The sequence below is a fragment of the Sphaeramia orbicularis genome, chromosome 22 (assembly GCF_902148855.1).
Source record: "Sphaeramia orbicularis chromosome 22, fSphaOr1.1, whole genome shotgun sequence".
Taxonomy (NCBI): Eukaryota; Metazoa; Chordata; class Actinopteri; order Kurtiformes; family Apogonidae; genus Sphaeramia; species Sphaeramia orbicularis.
The window spans coordinates 48,550,543-48,568,900 of NC_043978.1; the positions used below are offsets into that span (position 1 = coordinate 48,550,543).

Consider the following 18,358-nt stretch of genomic DNA (forward strand, 5'->3'; position numbering starts at 1 on the left):
AAAAAAAATGTAGCTTAAGTTTGTAAATTGAGAGTGCAATCTGATTACCTTTGCAAGCATTCATACCCATCTGATCGATCAATCCGGTTTGCTTTTACCCACGATTCCAAAACAGATTGATGAAGTCATATGAATGAGATATATATTAATAATAAAAACAGGCGTATGTGCAGAGAACACACTCCCTTCTGTATCTCCCCCCGAAAGTAATCAACCTCAAGTACAGGGGAGAGGGGGAAGAGACAACGATGCAGCTCTCCTCTACAGCTTGATGGCTGATGAACAGGACAACCAAACCAAACAGATTTCCAAAAAAAAAAACAAAAAAAGAAAAAAAACAAAAAAAGAAAAAGTAAAATACAGAGGTATTATAGTTACAGTGCAAAAAAAGTTGAGAAATTCAAGCTTAATACAAAAACATAGCACCAAACAAAAAAAAAAAAAAAAAAAAAAAGAAAAAAATTTAAAGACAAGAAAATGCATGCATTAACTGAGGTATTTGAGTGAAAAAGGGCTTACTGATGAGAAAAAAAAAAGACCTTTAGCAAGAAGCAAATTTGTTGGAACATGACCACGAAAGAAAAACACAAGGCTGGTATCCTCATCCTCGTCCGTAGGAATCGACTTCAACCTTATATAGTGTCACGTCTGTGATAGCTTTGGTAGGTGTGGGATGTGAGGAACACTAGTGTGTTTGTTGAAATGAATTGGCCTTTTTCGTAAAGACTGTACTCGAAAAGTATCCAATTAGTAGAAAAGTCTGCAGCATATTGTACATGTGATATGTCTTTCTCTTCATTATATCAAAACTGGATGCGTTCTGCGGAAAGACATAGTGCGCAAGAATGACTGATTAATTCCATCCGTTCTTGGTATCAAAACACGTGAAATCAAATCACCAAGATAATGCCATAAACGCCTCATCTCGCACTCACACACTCTAGATATATCCATAGATTTATAACATTTATAGAAGCCATCCAGTTTTTCATGGTTTATACATAAGCTACAAGAACATGCAACCTCAAGTGCGGTTAAAAACTAGTTTAAATTACAGTAACTGGGAATGTTGAAATTCCTATCCGTTTGCAGGATATGCGGGGAGGCCTTGGCGTCTAAGGCCCACAATATCATTCAGGTATTTTAGATTATTTTTTAATATATATTTATATACTTTGCTACGTATATGATTTTGGTGTCAATGTGACCACACAATTCTCAAAATAACAGATCCTAATGGAATAAGTGCAAAAATGATTAAGAAAACCATTTCAAGACAGATTTCAGACAGAAGTGCCACCAGGTTTTTTTTTTGCTCCAGTGGTATCTGTTTGCCATGTCTGCTGTTAGCGCGTTTAAAAACCGCTTTTAAACGGACTGGCACTAGTGCACAGGCTGAGGAGTTTAGCGTTTTTTGTTTCTTTTTTTTCTTCCTACATACTTTGATTTACACCTTTGATTGAACTATGTACAATCTAATACTACACAATAAGCATAAGCTTCATCTCACTGACATAGAGGTTAACAAAAAATAAAATAAAATTAAAAAAAAAAACAACAGTGAGGAATAGACATTGCGACCTGACCTTTTTTTTTTTTTTAAACACTTTGCTAAACGTTAATAAAGCACTCATGTGATTACACAAAGCAGAGAGGGAAAGTAAAGATTGTGTCTGCGCAAAAACAAAAAAAACAAAAGAAAAAAAAAAAGAAAAAGAAAAAAACGGTAAAAGATCCGATGTGAAATCTGTTGTGAGATCAGTCTGCTTCTTTTGTTGCGTCTCCACACAGTGTTCCCTGGCTGCCTTGGTTGTGCCATCGAAGGCTGAAGATACAGGGGCTAGCATCGCGCTGTGTTGGGAAGCGACGTCGCTTTTCTGCGTTAGCGTCAATAGCTTAGGTGCTAATGCTGGGAGCTCGGGAGGAGCTCAGTTGTTTTGGACCTGAGGTTGATTGGCTTTGAGACTGCGCAGAGCCCGTCGAGCCGCCGCGGACTTGGCGATCCGGTAGCTGCGACCCACTCCTTTGAACTTCCCCTTCCCGACGACCTCCACCGTCACCCGGACCTTGCCATCGTACGTCCTCTCTGCAGGGCTGCACAAACACATGAAGGATTAACTTTAAAACAGGGTAATGGAAATTTAGCATTTACTGTACGACTTGTGTTGATAAAGTCAGTATCAGTTTTTATTTATTATATCTTTTTACACTGTAGCATAGTTCTGTTGCCACTTTTCCACTGACAGTATTGGCTCAACTGGCCTCACCTTTTACATTTCCAGGTATAGTACTCATTCAGCACAGCTGGTCGTCATAGCAACACAGTGTAAACAACTGTGAAATGTAAAGCTGATATTAACCCCTAAAGACCCAGTGCTTCTTTTGTGCCAGTTACCAAATGAATCTTTCTCTCTATTTATCTGTTCTAAAGTTATTTATCACCATTTATTATAATATTATCCTCCTTATTTTGTATTTTTGTCAATGAAAATCACGTATGTTCCTATATTTAATTCACTAATCATGTAGATGTTCATAAAAGCTCAGAGTAAAGTTGAAGGTTATTTTATCAGAAACAGAGAAAACTGAGGAAAAAGCGAGTTTTTCAGCAAAATCTATCATTAATTGAACATAAACCAAGTGTCTCCATCCACTGTCATTTATCAAACTCCATAGGTTTTACTGGTGAATCACTGAGCCAGTCATTGAATTTACATGACCATAAAAGTCCGATAACTTGGAGTAATCAGGTAATTGTAATAATCAGATCTAACACATTTACATGTACTTAAGAAATGCGATAATTAAAAAACCCTAAATTAGACACTCCAGTCCATTATCAGATTTCTTTTGGAGTACATGTGTAGTGATGGTAGAATCTAACTTCCTGTTATCGTCTTCCGCTCACGTTTGACTACGTAACTTACGTTCTCTATGATTTAATCGTGTTTACACATGTGCAGACGTAAAAGAATTGAATAAATGAGATTAACCTGTATACATGCAAGAAAAACATCGAAGCATTGGGGACAAATCCAGGAGTGTTAATCTGATTTCTCATCATCAGATTACTGCTGTTATCTGATAAAACAGATCAGATTATCCTGTTTACTTGATCACTAGAATAATCTGACAACTCCAGAAATCATACAATGATCGGAGTATTAGTGTGGATGTAAACAGGCTCAATGTTGTAGAAGATGGCGGTGTTTCCACGGTAACTACAGAGCCTCTGAACAGCCAAATGGGTCTTATCATATGACCATGAAAAGATGACAAACTGTATTTTACACCCAGGGTTCCTACATGTTTATACAAGTTAAATTCAAGACTTTTTAAGACTACGTCGAACAGAATTTAATGCCCATTTCACAGCCATACTGGCAAAAATTTGTAACTGCTAGAATTTAGGAAAATGTATTTAATTCCTCCAATGCCTTGATTCTCACTGTTCCAAGTCATTTCTCACTGGGGGCTGCAAAGTTAGCGATAACTGGTTCTTAATTTCAATATAAATTGTTGGGTTGGAACACGTGGAACTGAGTCGACTAACGTTAAGTTTCTTTACAGTTTGGACATTTAACAGACACATTTAAACACGATACAGCTGACAAAATTATGGCAACATAACTTAAGACCTACCACATCAAATTCAATACCTTTTAAAGACTTTTTGAAGATATTAAATGGAGATTTGTAAATTCAAGGCTTTTAAGACTTTTTACAGGGTTTCTGTAGGTATCAGCAAATCTAATTTAATACTTTTTAATGCCCTTTTTAATTCCACTTTAAACAAATTTGATGCCCATGTCCAACTCCAGATACAGTTTTATATATAGTTTTATGACGGTTCTGAATAGTTCCTCCTTCAATCACTTCCGCTGAAACTTGCATTTTCCCATTTTTCCCACATTTGCTAATGTTCCCTCCTCTCTGTCACTACAACATGAGCAGATTCACAGTACGTTGCATTCCACGCATTCCACTGTGACTTCATGTATCGGCCATAAACAATAGCCAATTAAAGGGTTCCGCCTGTCAATCATCACACTATACTTCCGATTAAAATTATTAAAGGTTTATAAAATCAAAATAAATCTTACATAATTTTTTTTCCCATCAAGTGTATTTAATTTTTTAATGCCTCTGAACAACGAATTTAATGATTTTTAATGCCATTTAAAGCCATTTAATTTTCACTAAATCTATTTAATGACTTTTAATGCTTTTTAATGACCTGCATAAACCCTGTTTTAAGACCCCTTGGGAACCCTGTACACCAATTATTTACATGCATTGATAGGATTAGCGGATCAACAGGTATTAAACATTTTAGATCAATAGATGGTTTTGTTTGCTGGTGGTTGTTTGGGTCTTAATGGGTTAAGATGAGAGGAAGTAAATTAAATCCGACTTCACTATAACATTCCTAGTACATGTGCTACATGTTAAGAAAGGCGACCGTCACAGGAAGCCGCCGTCCCACCTGAACTTGGCAGTTTCTGGTTCCATCTCGAGCAGCTCCCTCACAGGAGAGCGTGGCACATTGGCAGAGAATTTCTCTGTAAGTGGGAAACGATGGAGAGTTATGAGGGAAAATTGGCATCCTAAACGTCTTCAGCCCCTTCAGTTCATCAAAATGTGTCAGCGCACGTTTTACGATCACCCAGGTTCCCATAGCGACTATGCAATAAAATAAAAAATACGGCACATTCATGAAATAACGTGCGCTCCTTCTCACCTATAAGTGGCCTCATCATTGGATAATACACTTGCCACACCGTCTCCAATGACATCCTGCTGTCCATGTAAATTGCTCCAGCTAGCGACTCAAAGATATCCCCCATGGCTTTGGGGACTTCGATATCTTCCTCCTTCTCTTCATCTTCTTCGGAGCGTCGCAGCTGGTGACGAAAACACAACACGCGGTTGTCGTCAGTTTCAGTTTGTCCGGCAGAGTTGGACAAAAGCTACTGAATGAAAGTTACTGTAAGACAAATTTCCATACACTCCCATGACTTTTATTTATTTTTTTACCCTGACTAATAGTTGAAGAAACCAGATTGCTGTCAAAGATTGCAACAAGTTATTTACACAACAGACAACAGTATGTACAGTTAGCTGAGAAATTGTCTAATTGTTTAAAAATTGAATGTGGAGTTCCACAAGGCTCTGTTCTGGGGCCAAAATTATTTATTTTATATATTAATGACATATGTGATATATCAAAGATAATGCAGTTTATTTTGTTCGCAGATGATACAAGCTTTCTTTGTTCAGGAGATGATTTAAAAACGTTAGTACAGAAAATCGAGAATGAGATGGTTCAACTCAAAAAATGGTTTGATATAAACAAATTATCTGTGAATTGGAATAAAACTAAGTTCATGGTGTTCACAAATGGAAAAAAGGAAGAACATGTTTCATTGTCAATTAATGGTGTTACGATGGAGAAGGTTTCAGAAATTTGTTTTTTGGGTGTAATGGTGGACGATAAATTAACATGGAAGCTATATATTGCTAATGTAAAAAAAAGGTGTCTAAAAATACTTCGGTATTGAGTAAAGCAAAATATGTGTTGGATTATAAAGCAATGAGAATTTTATATTGTTCACTTATTCTGCCGTATTTTGAGTTATTGTATTGAAGCATGGGGCAACTCATACATAAGTAACACAAAGTCTGTTTTTATGACAAAAAAAGAGCAATAGGAATCATGTATAATGTTAATTTCAGGGATCATACAAATGAGTTGTTTATTAAATCAGGATTGTTTAAGTTTAAAGAGTTGGCTGAATTAAGGACATTGCTGATTGTGTTTAGAGCGAGAAACGGACTTTTGCAAATTTGTAGAGATTATTTGTTTTAGTATCACAGGATGAAGAACATAGAAGGAGGTTTAATTTTAAACAGCAAAGGGTTCGGACTAATGTAAAGCAAATGTGTATTTGTGTTGTGGGTGTTAGGATGTGGAATTCTTTGGCAATGGAAGAGAAGAGCTGTATAAATATTTTTCAGTTTAAGAGCTTGTATAAAGAAAAAGAATAGAAAAGCTTTACAAAAGCATGTAATGAAATAATTTAACTTATGGATTTTGGATTTGTTTTATTTGTACTGACTATCATGTAAACTGTTTACTGTAATAGCTGTAACGGCAACCTATCAGATGGAAGCAGATGTTTCAAGAAAGGGGCAGGTATTATAAGTTTTCTTCATCCTGCTCCTTTTCAATCATTTAGATTGGAATGAATGAATAAATGAAATGAATGAATGAACATTAACCCTTTTACACCTACACTTATAACAGGCCTCCTAGATTTCTAGATTACATCTCATCTATTTTTTTGCAATAAAAGTGTCAGGAAATTTCTTTTTTTTTTTTTTTTAACCTAGTTTTTATTAGATTTTCTTTTTTATCAGCACAATACAATGTATACATTTAAATACAGTTCAATAAGTTTCTTTTCCGTTTCTCAGCTGTATGTGTATTTTTACAACCCTCCATAAACAATATAGGATGGAAATGAAAGAAAATAATAATCACAGCAAATAAATAGATAATGTCCACTCCAGAATATAACGTTAAAGGTATAATGCCTAGTCAGAAGCAGGATGATAGCATTTGGATATACAACAAGAGGTTTTGTATCACTAATAAATATTATTATTGCAGCTATACAGGTAGCATAGGTTCCTATCTTTCAGTAAAGGTGGCTTTCTGACGCCTTAGTGAGAATGTGATCTGCTCCATTTGATAAATATCCCAGACTTTTTGAATCCATGTAGTGTATGAGGGAGGTTCTGGTTTCATCCCTCTGATGGTTATACACTTTAAAGTGGCAATAAATAATATATTCAAGAGGTATTTATCTGACCTTCCATCCAGACCTCCGGGTATTACCCCCAGTAGTGCCACTGTGAGGTTTTGTGGGATGTTCACAGGAAATGTCTTTATTGCCAATTCTTTTGCACCTTTTTTCAGGAACAACTTAACTTTCAATATCTGGCCATTAATTATCATTATTATGTGCAATAAATGCTTAAAACAGTATGTTGCAGCAAAAGAAAAAAATAGACTTGAATTTCTTATCATATTTATTATGAAAATCAACTTTAAATGTGCATAATGAAATTTTATGGGGATTCCAGAAATAAGCTTCCAATTATTTTACATGGACTAATCATTTTTTGTTCGCCTACAGCATTCTGTTTTCATGTTATAGCTTCTTGTTTTTTATTATTTCTAGTCATTTTTAGCCTGTGTGAAAGTCTCTGTAAACAGACTAGAGCTGCACAATATGTTGTTAGAGCGCCGGCATTGCGATGTACGTAATTGTCACATGACAGGTCCTGCAATGTAGGAGGCAAATGATCTCAACGTGTTCTCATCTGATATCAACCTGGGTACCTGACACACACTGCGCACAGCAATCCACCAATCACAATCCTTCTTAATCAGTTTGCCGAAGCAGACCACGCCCCCTGCACATGGAGTGAGTCACTGGTAACAACATTGAAAAATGAGAAACAAGAGAAAAACACCAAAAATTAAGACTTGGTGCCAAAAAGAAAAGCAACGTTAATATCTGGAATTATTTTGGCTACAACAAGGATGATATTGAAACATGTTCTGTGGCGAAACGAGAGGTAACGCAACTAATTTGTTTGACCATTTACGTCAGCACCACACAGCTATTATATCCTCCTGAGTATTTTTTCATATCGCAATATATATCGCAGGGTTTTAAAAAAAATCGCAATGTCAGTTTTTTCCAATATTGTGCAGCCCTAAAACAGAGCCTCTCATTTCACTGAGGATGAGCTAAAAACATCCATGATCTGCTTCTTTCACACACAGTGCATCTCTTCCTGCTCTGGATAGGTCTCTGCATATATATTTACGGTTCAGGAGTTAAGGTCATTTAAATGCTATAAAGTGCAAAATGTAGCAATGGCGCAACAATCGTCGTGAAGGGGCTAACTTATAACAAAGAAAATGAGTGTAATGAGTGTCTGATGAGATGATTACTTGTGGTTTTAGTCTTTTGTCTGTGGACAGAACATGATAGACAAATCTACAAGTAGAAAATTCAAAACAATTATTATGAGAAAATGTTCAACATGTAAAAAATGCGGAAGAAAATTAAATAAAATATTTAAAAAGTTAACTTTTTCAAGCATTTTAGTTTAAAATGTAAAGAAATAAACCCTGAAGATGAAAAAAAATGTGTATTGTCATTACATTAGAATAAATAATGACAATAATAATTATTGTTTTATCACCCTATTCTGATATTAACAGTTTAACAAACAATCAAAAAATTTTACAAGCTGAGTTAAATCAATTCCAGATTTACCCTGATAACAAAACGCCAAGTCTTATCGAAACTTTTTGTGTTAAATGTAATTATTCAGGTTAATTGTGGAAACTATTTAATCTGTGTAAGAACTCGATAACACTGAGAAATATATTCACATCACTATTTAAACATAATTTTCTGCAAAGACTTGACTGGGGTGTTATTCAGTAATTGGATTTTAATGTGACTGACTGAGAAGAAAAAGACAAATCTACAATTATTTCTGCAATTATATAATATTAAAAAAAAAAGTTTACTCTAAACATTTGAAACAAACACGATACATCTGCGAGGACCAACGTTGGTGATTTGCCAGGACCTGTAGGTTAAAAAAGTATACAGCGTATATGACTAAAGTCTGCACAATGCGACAGATGGACCACAGTAGACGATTAACGATGTGACTTCATTTGTGAAAATAAAATGACGACAAAGTAAAGTTCTCTGCCCGTGGGACGATGAGGTGTTTATTAGTTGATAGTCCAGACTGAGGGAGGTTCTGGAAGAATAGAGGGGAGAGTAACCGATCGCAGATGGCCTCATTATATATTTAAAAAAATAAATAAATCTGAAGCAGGACACCAAAAATTATTTTGCATCTGTTGATGTATCACAAATAATACATCACTTTGTTTTTACTACTTTGGAATTAAATCGGATCAAATTCACCTGAAACCCCATTTATAATCATCCTTTTCTAAACTGCACTACTAATGGTTTTATATTTACATTTACACTTTACAGGTATTTGAACAGGATGGAAAAGTCTCAGACTGACGATGCATGGAACCGTTTACAACACGGTACATGACTGGTTTCTTAATGTTAGCGTTCCACTGTGTGATGAACGCAGGGCAGTGAATGGCCTTATATTACTGCAGCACATTTCTTTATTTCTTTCAGCTGTTTTTTTTTCCAATGTGGTTGTGTATGTGCTTGCTGTCCTGAAGGCAAAGTTAAAGTACCTCTCCAGCTGAACGAGGGGAGATCTGGTGCCAAGATAGCCATTTCCAGCAAAATTAAATCCAACTGCATTTTCTCTTTAGTACTGAAATCATTGGAATATGAAACAGATTCATAGAAGCTGACAGCTTGTGTTATTCAGGCAGATCTTTTTGAATGCTGACTATTATTTAAGGGGAAAAAAAAGAGAGACTACAAGAGCGAAGATTAGGTTTCTTGCTACGAGGCTTTGTTGTCCGGTAACTGATGCTCACTGTGCTTTTGAGACTCACCTCGGAGTCCATGCCTTGCATCTCGTTCTTTTCCAGCTGAAACTGCACGAAGTCGTCGATGACGTGGAAAAGCTCCGGTGAGATGGCCTTGAAGTACTTGTGGTAGTCGTACTTGACGGCCAGAGAGGCAAAGATGGTGTTGTTGACGAGTGCTGATCGCAGGTCGGTCAGCACGCCGGGGGAGTGCTGCCGTGGGTCTTCGTAAAGGTGCTTCGTTATGAGGTAGTCTAGAATTGCATCACCAAGGAACTCCAGTCGCTGGTAACAATCTGAGGAGGAAAACGAATCGTCAGCCTTGTAGTATAAGTGTCTGAGTTAGAGGTCTCAAACATGTGGCCTGGGGGCCAAATCCGGCCCACCAAAGGGTCCAGTCTGGCCCCTGGGATGAAATTGTGAAATGCAAAAATTACACTGAAGTTATTAACCATTTTAGTTCAGGGACCACAAACAGACCAATTTAATCCCAAGTGGGATGGATCAGTAAAATACGATCATAATAACCTGTAAATACTCAGAACTGAAAATTTTTGTCTTTGTAAACGTAAACATTTTCATGTCATTTTATTGTATTTACACAAAAACAAACTATCATTCCACAAAAACGTGAATAACCTGAACAAATATGAACATTTTGAAAATGTCTGAAGTGCAATTTTACCAATATTCTACTTGTTATTAAATGTTTTGTGTATTTGTTGATCCACTGTGATCTGTAAGTTATAATTCACATAAATGATAAACTGAGACAGAATATTGTTAAAATTGCACTTAGTTTTTTTAAGAAATTTCAATTTGTTCATGTTATTTACGTTATTTTAAAGGATAGTTAGTAGACTAAAACATTTTCATCACATAATTTGATTTTTTTTCGTTCTAGAACATAGAGGAAAGTTTGGAGTTGACATTATTTATATATTATTCTGTTATTATTTCACCGGTCCGGTCCACTTCAGATCAAATTTGGCTTAATGTGGCCCCAGAACTAAAATGAGTTTGACACCCCTGGTCTAAGTTATATAATATATGGACAAAAGTATTGGGACATGTTGAATTCAGGTGTTTGTTCTCTAACGAGTCTGGAATACAAAACAATGATGACAAATGTCATGATTATATTAGGATAAATATCACTGCATTGGTTAGTTTTATTTAAATGGTCATCTTTGCTACTTTATTTTCCATGACAAATCTATAGCACTGAAATCCTCATTTATAATGGTATGTTTTAACTTCACCTCCTGTGACTTGGATATTGTACTTCATCACTGCAGTAATTAGAGCGATTCACAAAATATGAATTATGATTTGACTCCATCAATCAACCATTTTATTTCTATTTCTTCAAATGCATCCTAAATATTGAATGATATCAACATAGATGTACATTTTTAGTCAAATAATAAATGTACATCAATTATAGTATCTAATCCATCCATACAAATTTAAAGCTACACTATATGGACAAAAGTATTCGGACATGTTGAATTCAGGTGTTTCTTTTCTCTCAGGGGTCTGGGACACAAAACGGTATAAAACTGTATTATGACAAATGTCATAATATGATTTTATACTGTGATAAATATCATTGCATTGGTTAGTTTGGTTTAAATTCTTATCTTTGTTCCCAAAATGCCTCAGAGATGGTTTTTACTTAATTTGTCTCAACATTGATCGTCTTATTTATCCATGACTATGATTTTAAATGTTGTACCTCTACATTTATAAAATATTTTTCATGCTCTGACTGTAAATAATAATTTTCTACTACAACTAACCATCTACTTTCTTCACATCTCACTGAGGAACAAATATCTCCCATTAAACCTTAAGGAAATATTGATGTTTAAAAACAATATGGACAAAAATATTGGGACACATGTCTACAGCTGTAAGATGTCCTGTTCATACTGATTTGAGATATAAACACTAATATTAATGATCAAAATGATATTTAGCACAATATAAATCTATATTGTGACATTTATCATCAGTGTTTTGTATCCCAGACCCGTTAGAGAAGAAACACCTGAATTCAACGTGTCCATATACTTTTGTTAATATAATGAATACCTTGCGCAGTTATGCTATGAGGCTAACAATATGTGGGTAGGTGAAAACTAAACCTGCAGACGAGATGTGATTAATGACTTTATCTTCCATTAATAACAGGGCAAAGGGTTAACGGCTTTTGCAGTCTGAAAGGTGATGTAGTTAAACATCAGCACAGAATTATCAACAAAATGTGCAGTTCTCTTCAGCTCCTGTGTTGGTTTTGTACGTTTCCATTAGTCACTGTTCTGTGTATGTTCTGTTGCATGACTAAGATTGAGCTGATGAATGAATAGGATATTAACTCCAGAGTGCTGCTCTCCAAAGGACAGTCTGCTTAGTGTCTGTTGTCTTTTATTTCTGCTGCTTAGACCAAACCAGCTTTCACCGTCTGAAAAATATCACATAAGTGCTTATTTATAGAAAACTATTTCCAAATGTCTATTAAGCATAAAAATCAGAGAGGAAGTTTGGAGTCTTTCCTTTAGTTGTTCGCTCATGATGCCTGTTTTTCCTTTTTTACTAACATTAGACATGTCCATCCATTGTATTACTGTTAAACCCATAAAGACCCAGTGCTACTTTTGTGTTAATTCCCAAATTAATCCTCTCTATTTAAGCTTTATTATATTATCCTCTAAGTTTTGCATTTTTCAGTGAAAATGTGATATTTTCCTTTATTTTATTTACTCATCGTGTAAATGTTCATAAAAGTTGAGAAGCCAAAACTGAGGGTTATTATATTAAAAACAGAAAAACCTGAAGAAATAAACGACTTTTCCAGCAAAGATATCAATAACTGATAAATGACAGTGGTTGGAGGCGTTTTTTTTAATGTTCAAACTCCATGGGTTTTACTGGTGACTCAGTGTTGTAGAAAATAACGATGTTTCCATGTTCACTACGGAGCCTCTGAACGTCCAAAATGGGTCATCTTTGATGACCATGAAAAGATGACAAAATATATTTTACATGTTATTTACATGTATTGATAGAATTAGTGGATCAGAAGTTATTAATAATTTTATATCAGTAGATAATTTTGGTTCCTAGTGGCTGTTTGAGTCGTTATAGCGAAGTGTCTAAGCAGCTAAAGAGCTACATGATTTTCTCTGTGCAAAAAGACAAAGAATTGAACATTAATTGATTTTCTACTATTCCTGCTGACCTGTAATGGTGTTGTAATGGTAGGAAGCGTGGGTGAAGGCTTGCAGGAGGTAAGCCTTGTTCTGGAAAGTGTAGTTGATCTTTCTTTCAAAGTTCTCGAAGCCGGAGATGAGATGGTTGAGAGTCCGCTCTGCGTCTGGATGGTCCAGCATGCAGCGGGGTGGGATCTTCAGCCAGCCGTAGCACAGGTCGATGGCCGTGGCATGAGGACCCTTGGCGGCCACTTCCGACAGGGTCCCCCGCTCCAAAGGTAATACCTGACGTAACATTGAACGACAACTGTCAATACACAGCCTTCTCACACACATTTTTACACACACACATCACACTTCACCCTTGTCTACTGTCGTTTGCAGTCATTTTCTGCCTGGAAACCATGGTAACCGTGACTGGAAACACAATTCTAGACATAATTCCAGAATAATCTACAGTAACAGAGGACTCATTTGAACCCATAATGACCCAGTGCTACTTTTGTGTTTGTTAATTCTTCTCTCTATTTAACCTTTTTAAGTAATTTATCACCATTGATCCTAATATTATCCTCTCAATTTTGTATTTATTTTATTCATCATGTTCTTTAATCATCATGCTGAAACTACATTTGAGGGTTTTTATACCAAAAACAGAGAAAACTTGAGAAAAAGTGACTTTTTCAGTCAAATCTATCAGTAACTGAACATAAGCCCAGTGTCCCCATGAGTTTTACTAGTGAATCAATGTTGTAGAAGATGACGGTGCTTCCACGGTAACTACAGAACCTCTGAACGTCCAAATGGGTCATTTCTGATGACCATGAAAAGATGACAAACTGTATTTTACACCAATTATTAAACGTATTGATAGGACTAGCATGTTGACCAGTGGGGAACCACGGTTTCCACATGTGGTAGTTTTTATGCTGGGGAGAGCTGACTTTTGGGAAAAGATCTTCCACCTCCTGGACTTCATCACTGTCAATACCAAGGATGGGATGTGAAAAGGGGGTGTTTTTAAAATCCGCAACCCGACCCTGAGGGGCAACATTCCGGTCCCCCAGCATGGATATTAGTTGCGATTCATGCATGCTGTACCGCATTTGTTCAGCAGTCACCGCCAAAGTGTAACGTTACCCCATTGTTCTAAGTGTAGGCAACGTGATTCTGGCCATAGCAACATGATTGTAAGGCTATTTTATTCCAAAATTACTAATATTTCCCAAAATATTGGTCCTATCAACTTAATGTTTTTGCTAATCTTTTCCTTGAATAAAAATACATAATTATGCCAAACTGCAGCAGTCAACTCTTTCCGGATTTTGTGTGATGCCCAAGACATACACACACACAGAAACAGAGTCCACTTCCCTTTTAAATATAAGATTAGTGGATCAACAGGTATTAAACAGTTTAGATCAGTAGATCTAGTGGATATTTCAGACTTTATGGGTTAAGCAAGTCTTAGACTCTTTCCTCAGAAAATCTAGACTTTAAATCAATAAACTGTCCCATGCCTGGTTCTGTTTCTAAGTGTTTCTAAATGACCTGATTCTGGAGACAGATGTAGAAATCCCTCAGAGAAAGTGTGTGTGACAGGTGATGATCACATGAAAATAAAAGCCACATGAACTACTTGAATAAGCTGTTGTTCAGAGCAGTTCCCTGTTGCAGATAGTGATTTGGTATTAGACTAAACAGCCTAAATGCCTTCCATGCTGGCATACATCAGATGGTTTTCCAATCCCACCAGGTGGAACAATAAAAGCCATTGTTTACCTTCAATGTGTAATAAATTTGTCAGTAGTAAGTAGCTCTTTATCTAACTGCCCGCTGTGGCTGTTTTGTGTTCTTTAAATCTTCATCCCTTCATTATTTAACAGTGATTCACTGATGTCTGAAATATACCCACATCTGGTATGTGGGCATGTTTTAACGAGAGCACCGCTGAACACTTAGACAAACACAATGCATTTCCTATGGATGATCCATTCCATGTGAAGAAGCAGCAGGAGAAGTCTGCAGAAATGTGCAAATATTAAGTTTGTTGTGTTCAGTAAAGTTCTAATAACACATATGCATTTCTCAGTCTGTGTTCATATACAATCTGCATATATTAGAAAAAAACAGCTTCTACAAACCCAAGTAGTCATATTTATATGTCTTTAACCCTTCTGTTCAGACAATATGAGATTTACTGCATTCATATTCTGATGTTTTATACCAGGTTTCATTCAACACGTGTCAGATGTTTCCATTTGTGCTGCTTCTTGTCACTGAATAGTGACTTTAGCCTTTAGAACCTATTTAGTTCAGTTTTTTGTCCTTTAAGGCTGTACACATATTGCTTGTATTTTCTTGTTGCATCCAAAGAAAAGACAATAAATAAAGTATGCTAATTTTAAACCTGAAAAAACAACAAACCTAAACGTGGCCTAAGACGTTTTGCATTTCGTTAGCCTCACAGCATAATTGCTCATGTCATATTTTTGGCCAAATTGTGATTTCTGCATAAAATGAAACAGCAGCGTTAGAAGAGAAAAGTCATGCTGTTTCACAATTTGGCCAAAAACGTGACTTAGGCAATTATGCTATGAGGCTAACGATATGAGCTATATGAGCATTCAGCAAATACCCTTTAAATAAAGAAATGACCAGAAAGTAAAACTACCACGATTCAAATCCAAGCTAAGTAAGGACTGAGAACTGACTCTTAAGAGTTTAACCAGCTAATACTGACAGTTTATCACTGAGCCTGTTTACATGACCATGAAAGTCCGATAACTGGGACTACTCAGACAATTGTAATAATCAGAACTAACACATTTACATGCACTTAAGAAATGTGATAATCAAAAAACCCTGGTTTAGACGCTCCAGTCCATTGCTGGATTTCTTTCATAGTACGTACCACTACGGGGCCACAGAGATCACTTCCAGGAACAGTTTAAAAAGTTAAAGAATCTCTGCTGGTCTCTGATGGTAGACTGAAACTTCCCGTTAGTGTCTTCCGGGTTGACTACGTAACTTCCATTCTCTGCGATTTTGCATTTACACATACGCAGACATAAGAACGAAATCAATCAGATTAACCTGTATACATGCAGGAAGACGTCAGAGGCTGGCCATGGAGGAGGTTGATGACATTTAAAAAAAAAAACGGTGTATTGGGGAGAAATCCAGAAATCATAATCAGATTACTGCTGTTATCTGATAAAATATAGTAGATTATACTGTTTACATGGTCACTAATAATGTGATAACTCCAGAAATCGGATAATGATCGGAGTATTGGTGTCGATAACGGGCTCAATCATGATAATCAGGCTGCACAAAAATATATCAAGGTGATATCCTGGAACTTTAGAAATGTATACATCACCTAACCTCTGCTCATAATAATGCTTCCATCTGATTTTTCTTTTTTACCTCGGCAAAGAAGGTTATGTTTTTGCCGGTGTTGGTTGGTTTGTCTGTCCGTGTGCAAGATAACTCAAAAAGTTATGGACAGATTTGGATGAAAATTTCAGGAAATGTTGATACTGGCACAAGAAACAGATGATAAAATTTTGGTGGTGATGGGGGGGTGTGACTGATCTGCCTTGGCAGAGGTCTGCGCTCTCCGAGTGCTTTTCTCGTTTATTTATTTATTTATTTATTTTACTGGAATTTTCTTTACAGGATTTCGGTTTTGTCAACTAACCTAATCTATATACGCTCTTGTACTACAACAACTGTATTATGTTACTGTAAACATTTTTTTCTTTTAGTCAGATTGTAATTGAAGGTGTGATAACCTGTTTTCAATAAAGAGAAAGCTACAAAAACACAAGCTCAATCAGCAGTTTTGGCTCATGTTCAGCTGAATTATTTAGGTTTCCTTGTTCACCTCATTTGTCTGTGTAATGTCAGCTACTTAATCACTCCTGGATTTCCCTGGTTCTGATCAGAAATCAGAGGTGGCGACAGGTTTGGGGTGAGGTGTGTGTGTCTGATCTCACCTTGAGGCCTAGAGAGCAGAGGAACATCTGGGCAGCTCTCTCTCCACAGCTGGTCAGGTAGCAGCCCAGCAGAGCCTCCACACAGTCGGCGATACTCTTGTCGGCGATGCACTGCTCCGTGTGCAGGTCATAGGAGATGGACTGCTTGCCCAGCTCAGCGCCACAGTTCTCCTCTGACGGATTCCAAAAGCCCACCACGAAGTCGTCCTCCTCCCCCGCCTTGCTGGGGTCCAGGTAGCACATGGCGTCCCACGAGCTGTAGTCGAATTCATCGGCCGAGGGCCCGCTGGGCGCCGGCTCGGACGGGTAGTGGGCCGCGTTGTGGTGGGGGGGTTTCTTCGGAGCCTTCCAGTCGTAGTGAGGCTCCATAGGGGGAGACGAGGCTGAGGTCGGGGTGAGCGTGGGAGGGAAGGCGCTCAGAGAGATCCTCTTACCGAATGCGCCGGATCCCAGCAACATGTTGTCGATAAACTTTATGTGCTCCTTGTAATACTCCAGGTCGTCCTCCATGTTAACCTCGTCCTTTGGCTCGTCCTTCAACATCAGCTCGCCGTCCTCATCCACATCCTCACCCTCCTCATCGTCCTCATCGTAGTCGTTGCCGGATTGCCCATTGGCCAGAAGATCCTCTTTGGGCTAAATGAAAAAATAAACAAATAAAACAATACTACATTATATTTAGCAGATGCTTTTATCCAAAGCGACTTACAAATAAGACGATCAAATCAAGCATAAGTGGTAACGTACAATTAGCGATAAGTGTAATATCATTAAGCTTCAGAAGATAAATAATGGTAATTCCAAGTTTTTCTCTTTGTTATTTACATTTATGCAGTTGGCAGATGCTTTTTCCAAAGCAACTTACAGGGAAAAAAACAAAATAAAAGAATAAAATACAAAAATAGATAAAAAGACATAAAACAACTGTAGAATTAAAAACAGTCATAAAAATACCAGGTAAAACAACAGAATAAACATAATATATTTAACTAGAAGCACTCGGAAAGCGCAGACCTCCACCAAGGCAGATCAGTGCCCCGGATTTGGATAAAAAATTTCAGGAAATGTTGATACTGGCACAAGGAACAAATGATTAAATTTTGGTGGTGATCGGGGTGGGGGGGCACTGATCTGCCTTGGCGGAGGTCTGCGCTCTACAAGTGCTTTTCTAGAAAAGACAGCGCAGACCTTCGCCAAGGCAGATCAGTGCCCCCCCCACCCCGATCACCACCAAAAGTTATTCATTTGTTCCTTGTGCCAGTATCAACATTTCCTGAAATTTTCATCCAAATCCGTCCATAAATTTTTGAGTTATCTTGCACACAGACAGACAGGCAGACAGACAGACAAACCAACGCCGACAAAAACATAACCTCCTTGGCGGAGGTAAAAATGTAATATTTGAATGTTCTTTGTTATAGTGTAAAAAAGTGCAATTACATGAAATCGTTTACATTTACAAACTATCCCTTCACAAAAATATGTGAAAAACCTGAACAAATAAGAACAACCTTAAATGTCTTAAGAGAAGTCAGTGGAATTTACACAACATTCTGCCTTTTACTAAATGT

The 18,358-nt window shown here is 36.9% G+C and overlaps 1 protein-coding gene across 1 annotated transcript in view; it reads right to left on the reverse strand.

The window, feature by feature from the left end:
* Positions 1-1,152: 1,152 nt before the first annotated feature.
* Positions 1,153-18,358, reverse strand: part of dicer1 (dicer 1, ribonuclease type III) — a 58,203-nt gene continuing 40,997 nt past the window's right edge. Inside the window, exons 25-30 of the mRNA XM_030127213.1 lie at positions 16,788-17,423; positions 12,813-13,068; positions 9,596-9,864; positions 4,742-4,904; positions 4,487-4,562; positions 1,153-2,094 (exon numbers count right to left, since the gene is read on the reverse strand). Of these exons, the coding sequence (XP_029983073.1) occupies positions 1,929-2,094; positions 4,487-4,562; positions 4,742-4,904; positions 9,596-9,864; positions 12,813-13,068; positions 16,788-17,423 (1,566 nt within the window). The 3' untranslated portion in view covers positions 1,153-1,928. The remainder of the gene's footprint in view (positions 2,095-4,486; positions 4,563-4,741; positions 4,905-9,595; positions 9,865-12,812; positions 13,069-16,787; positions 17,424-18,358) is intronic.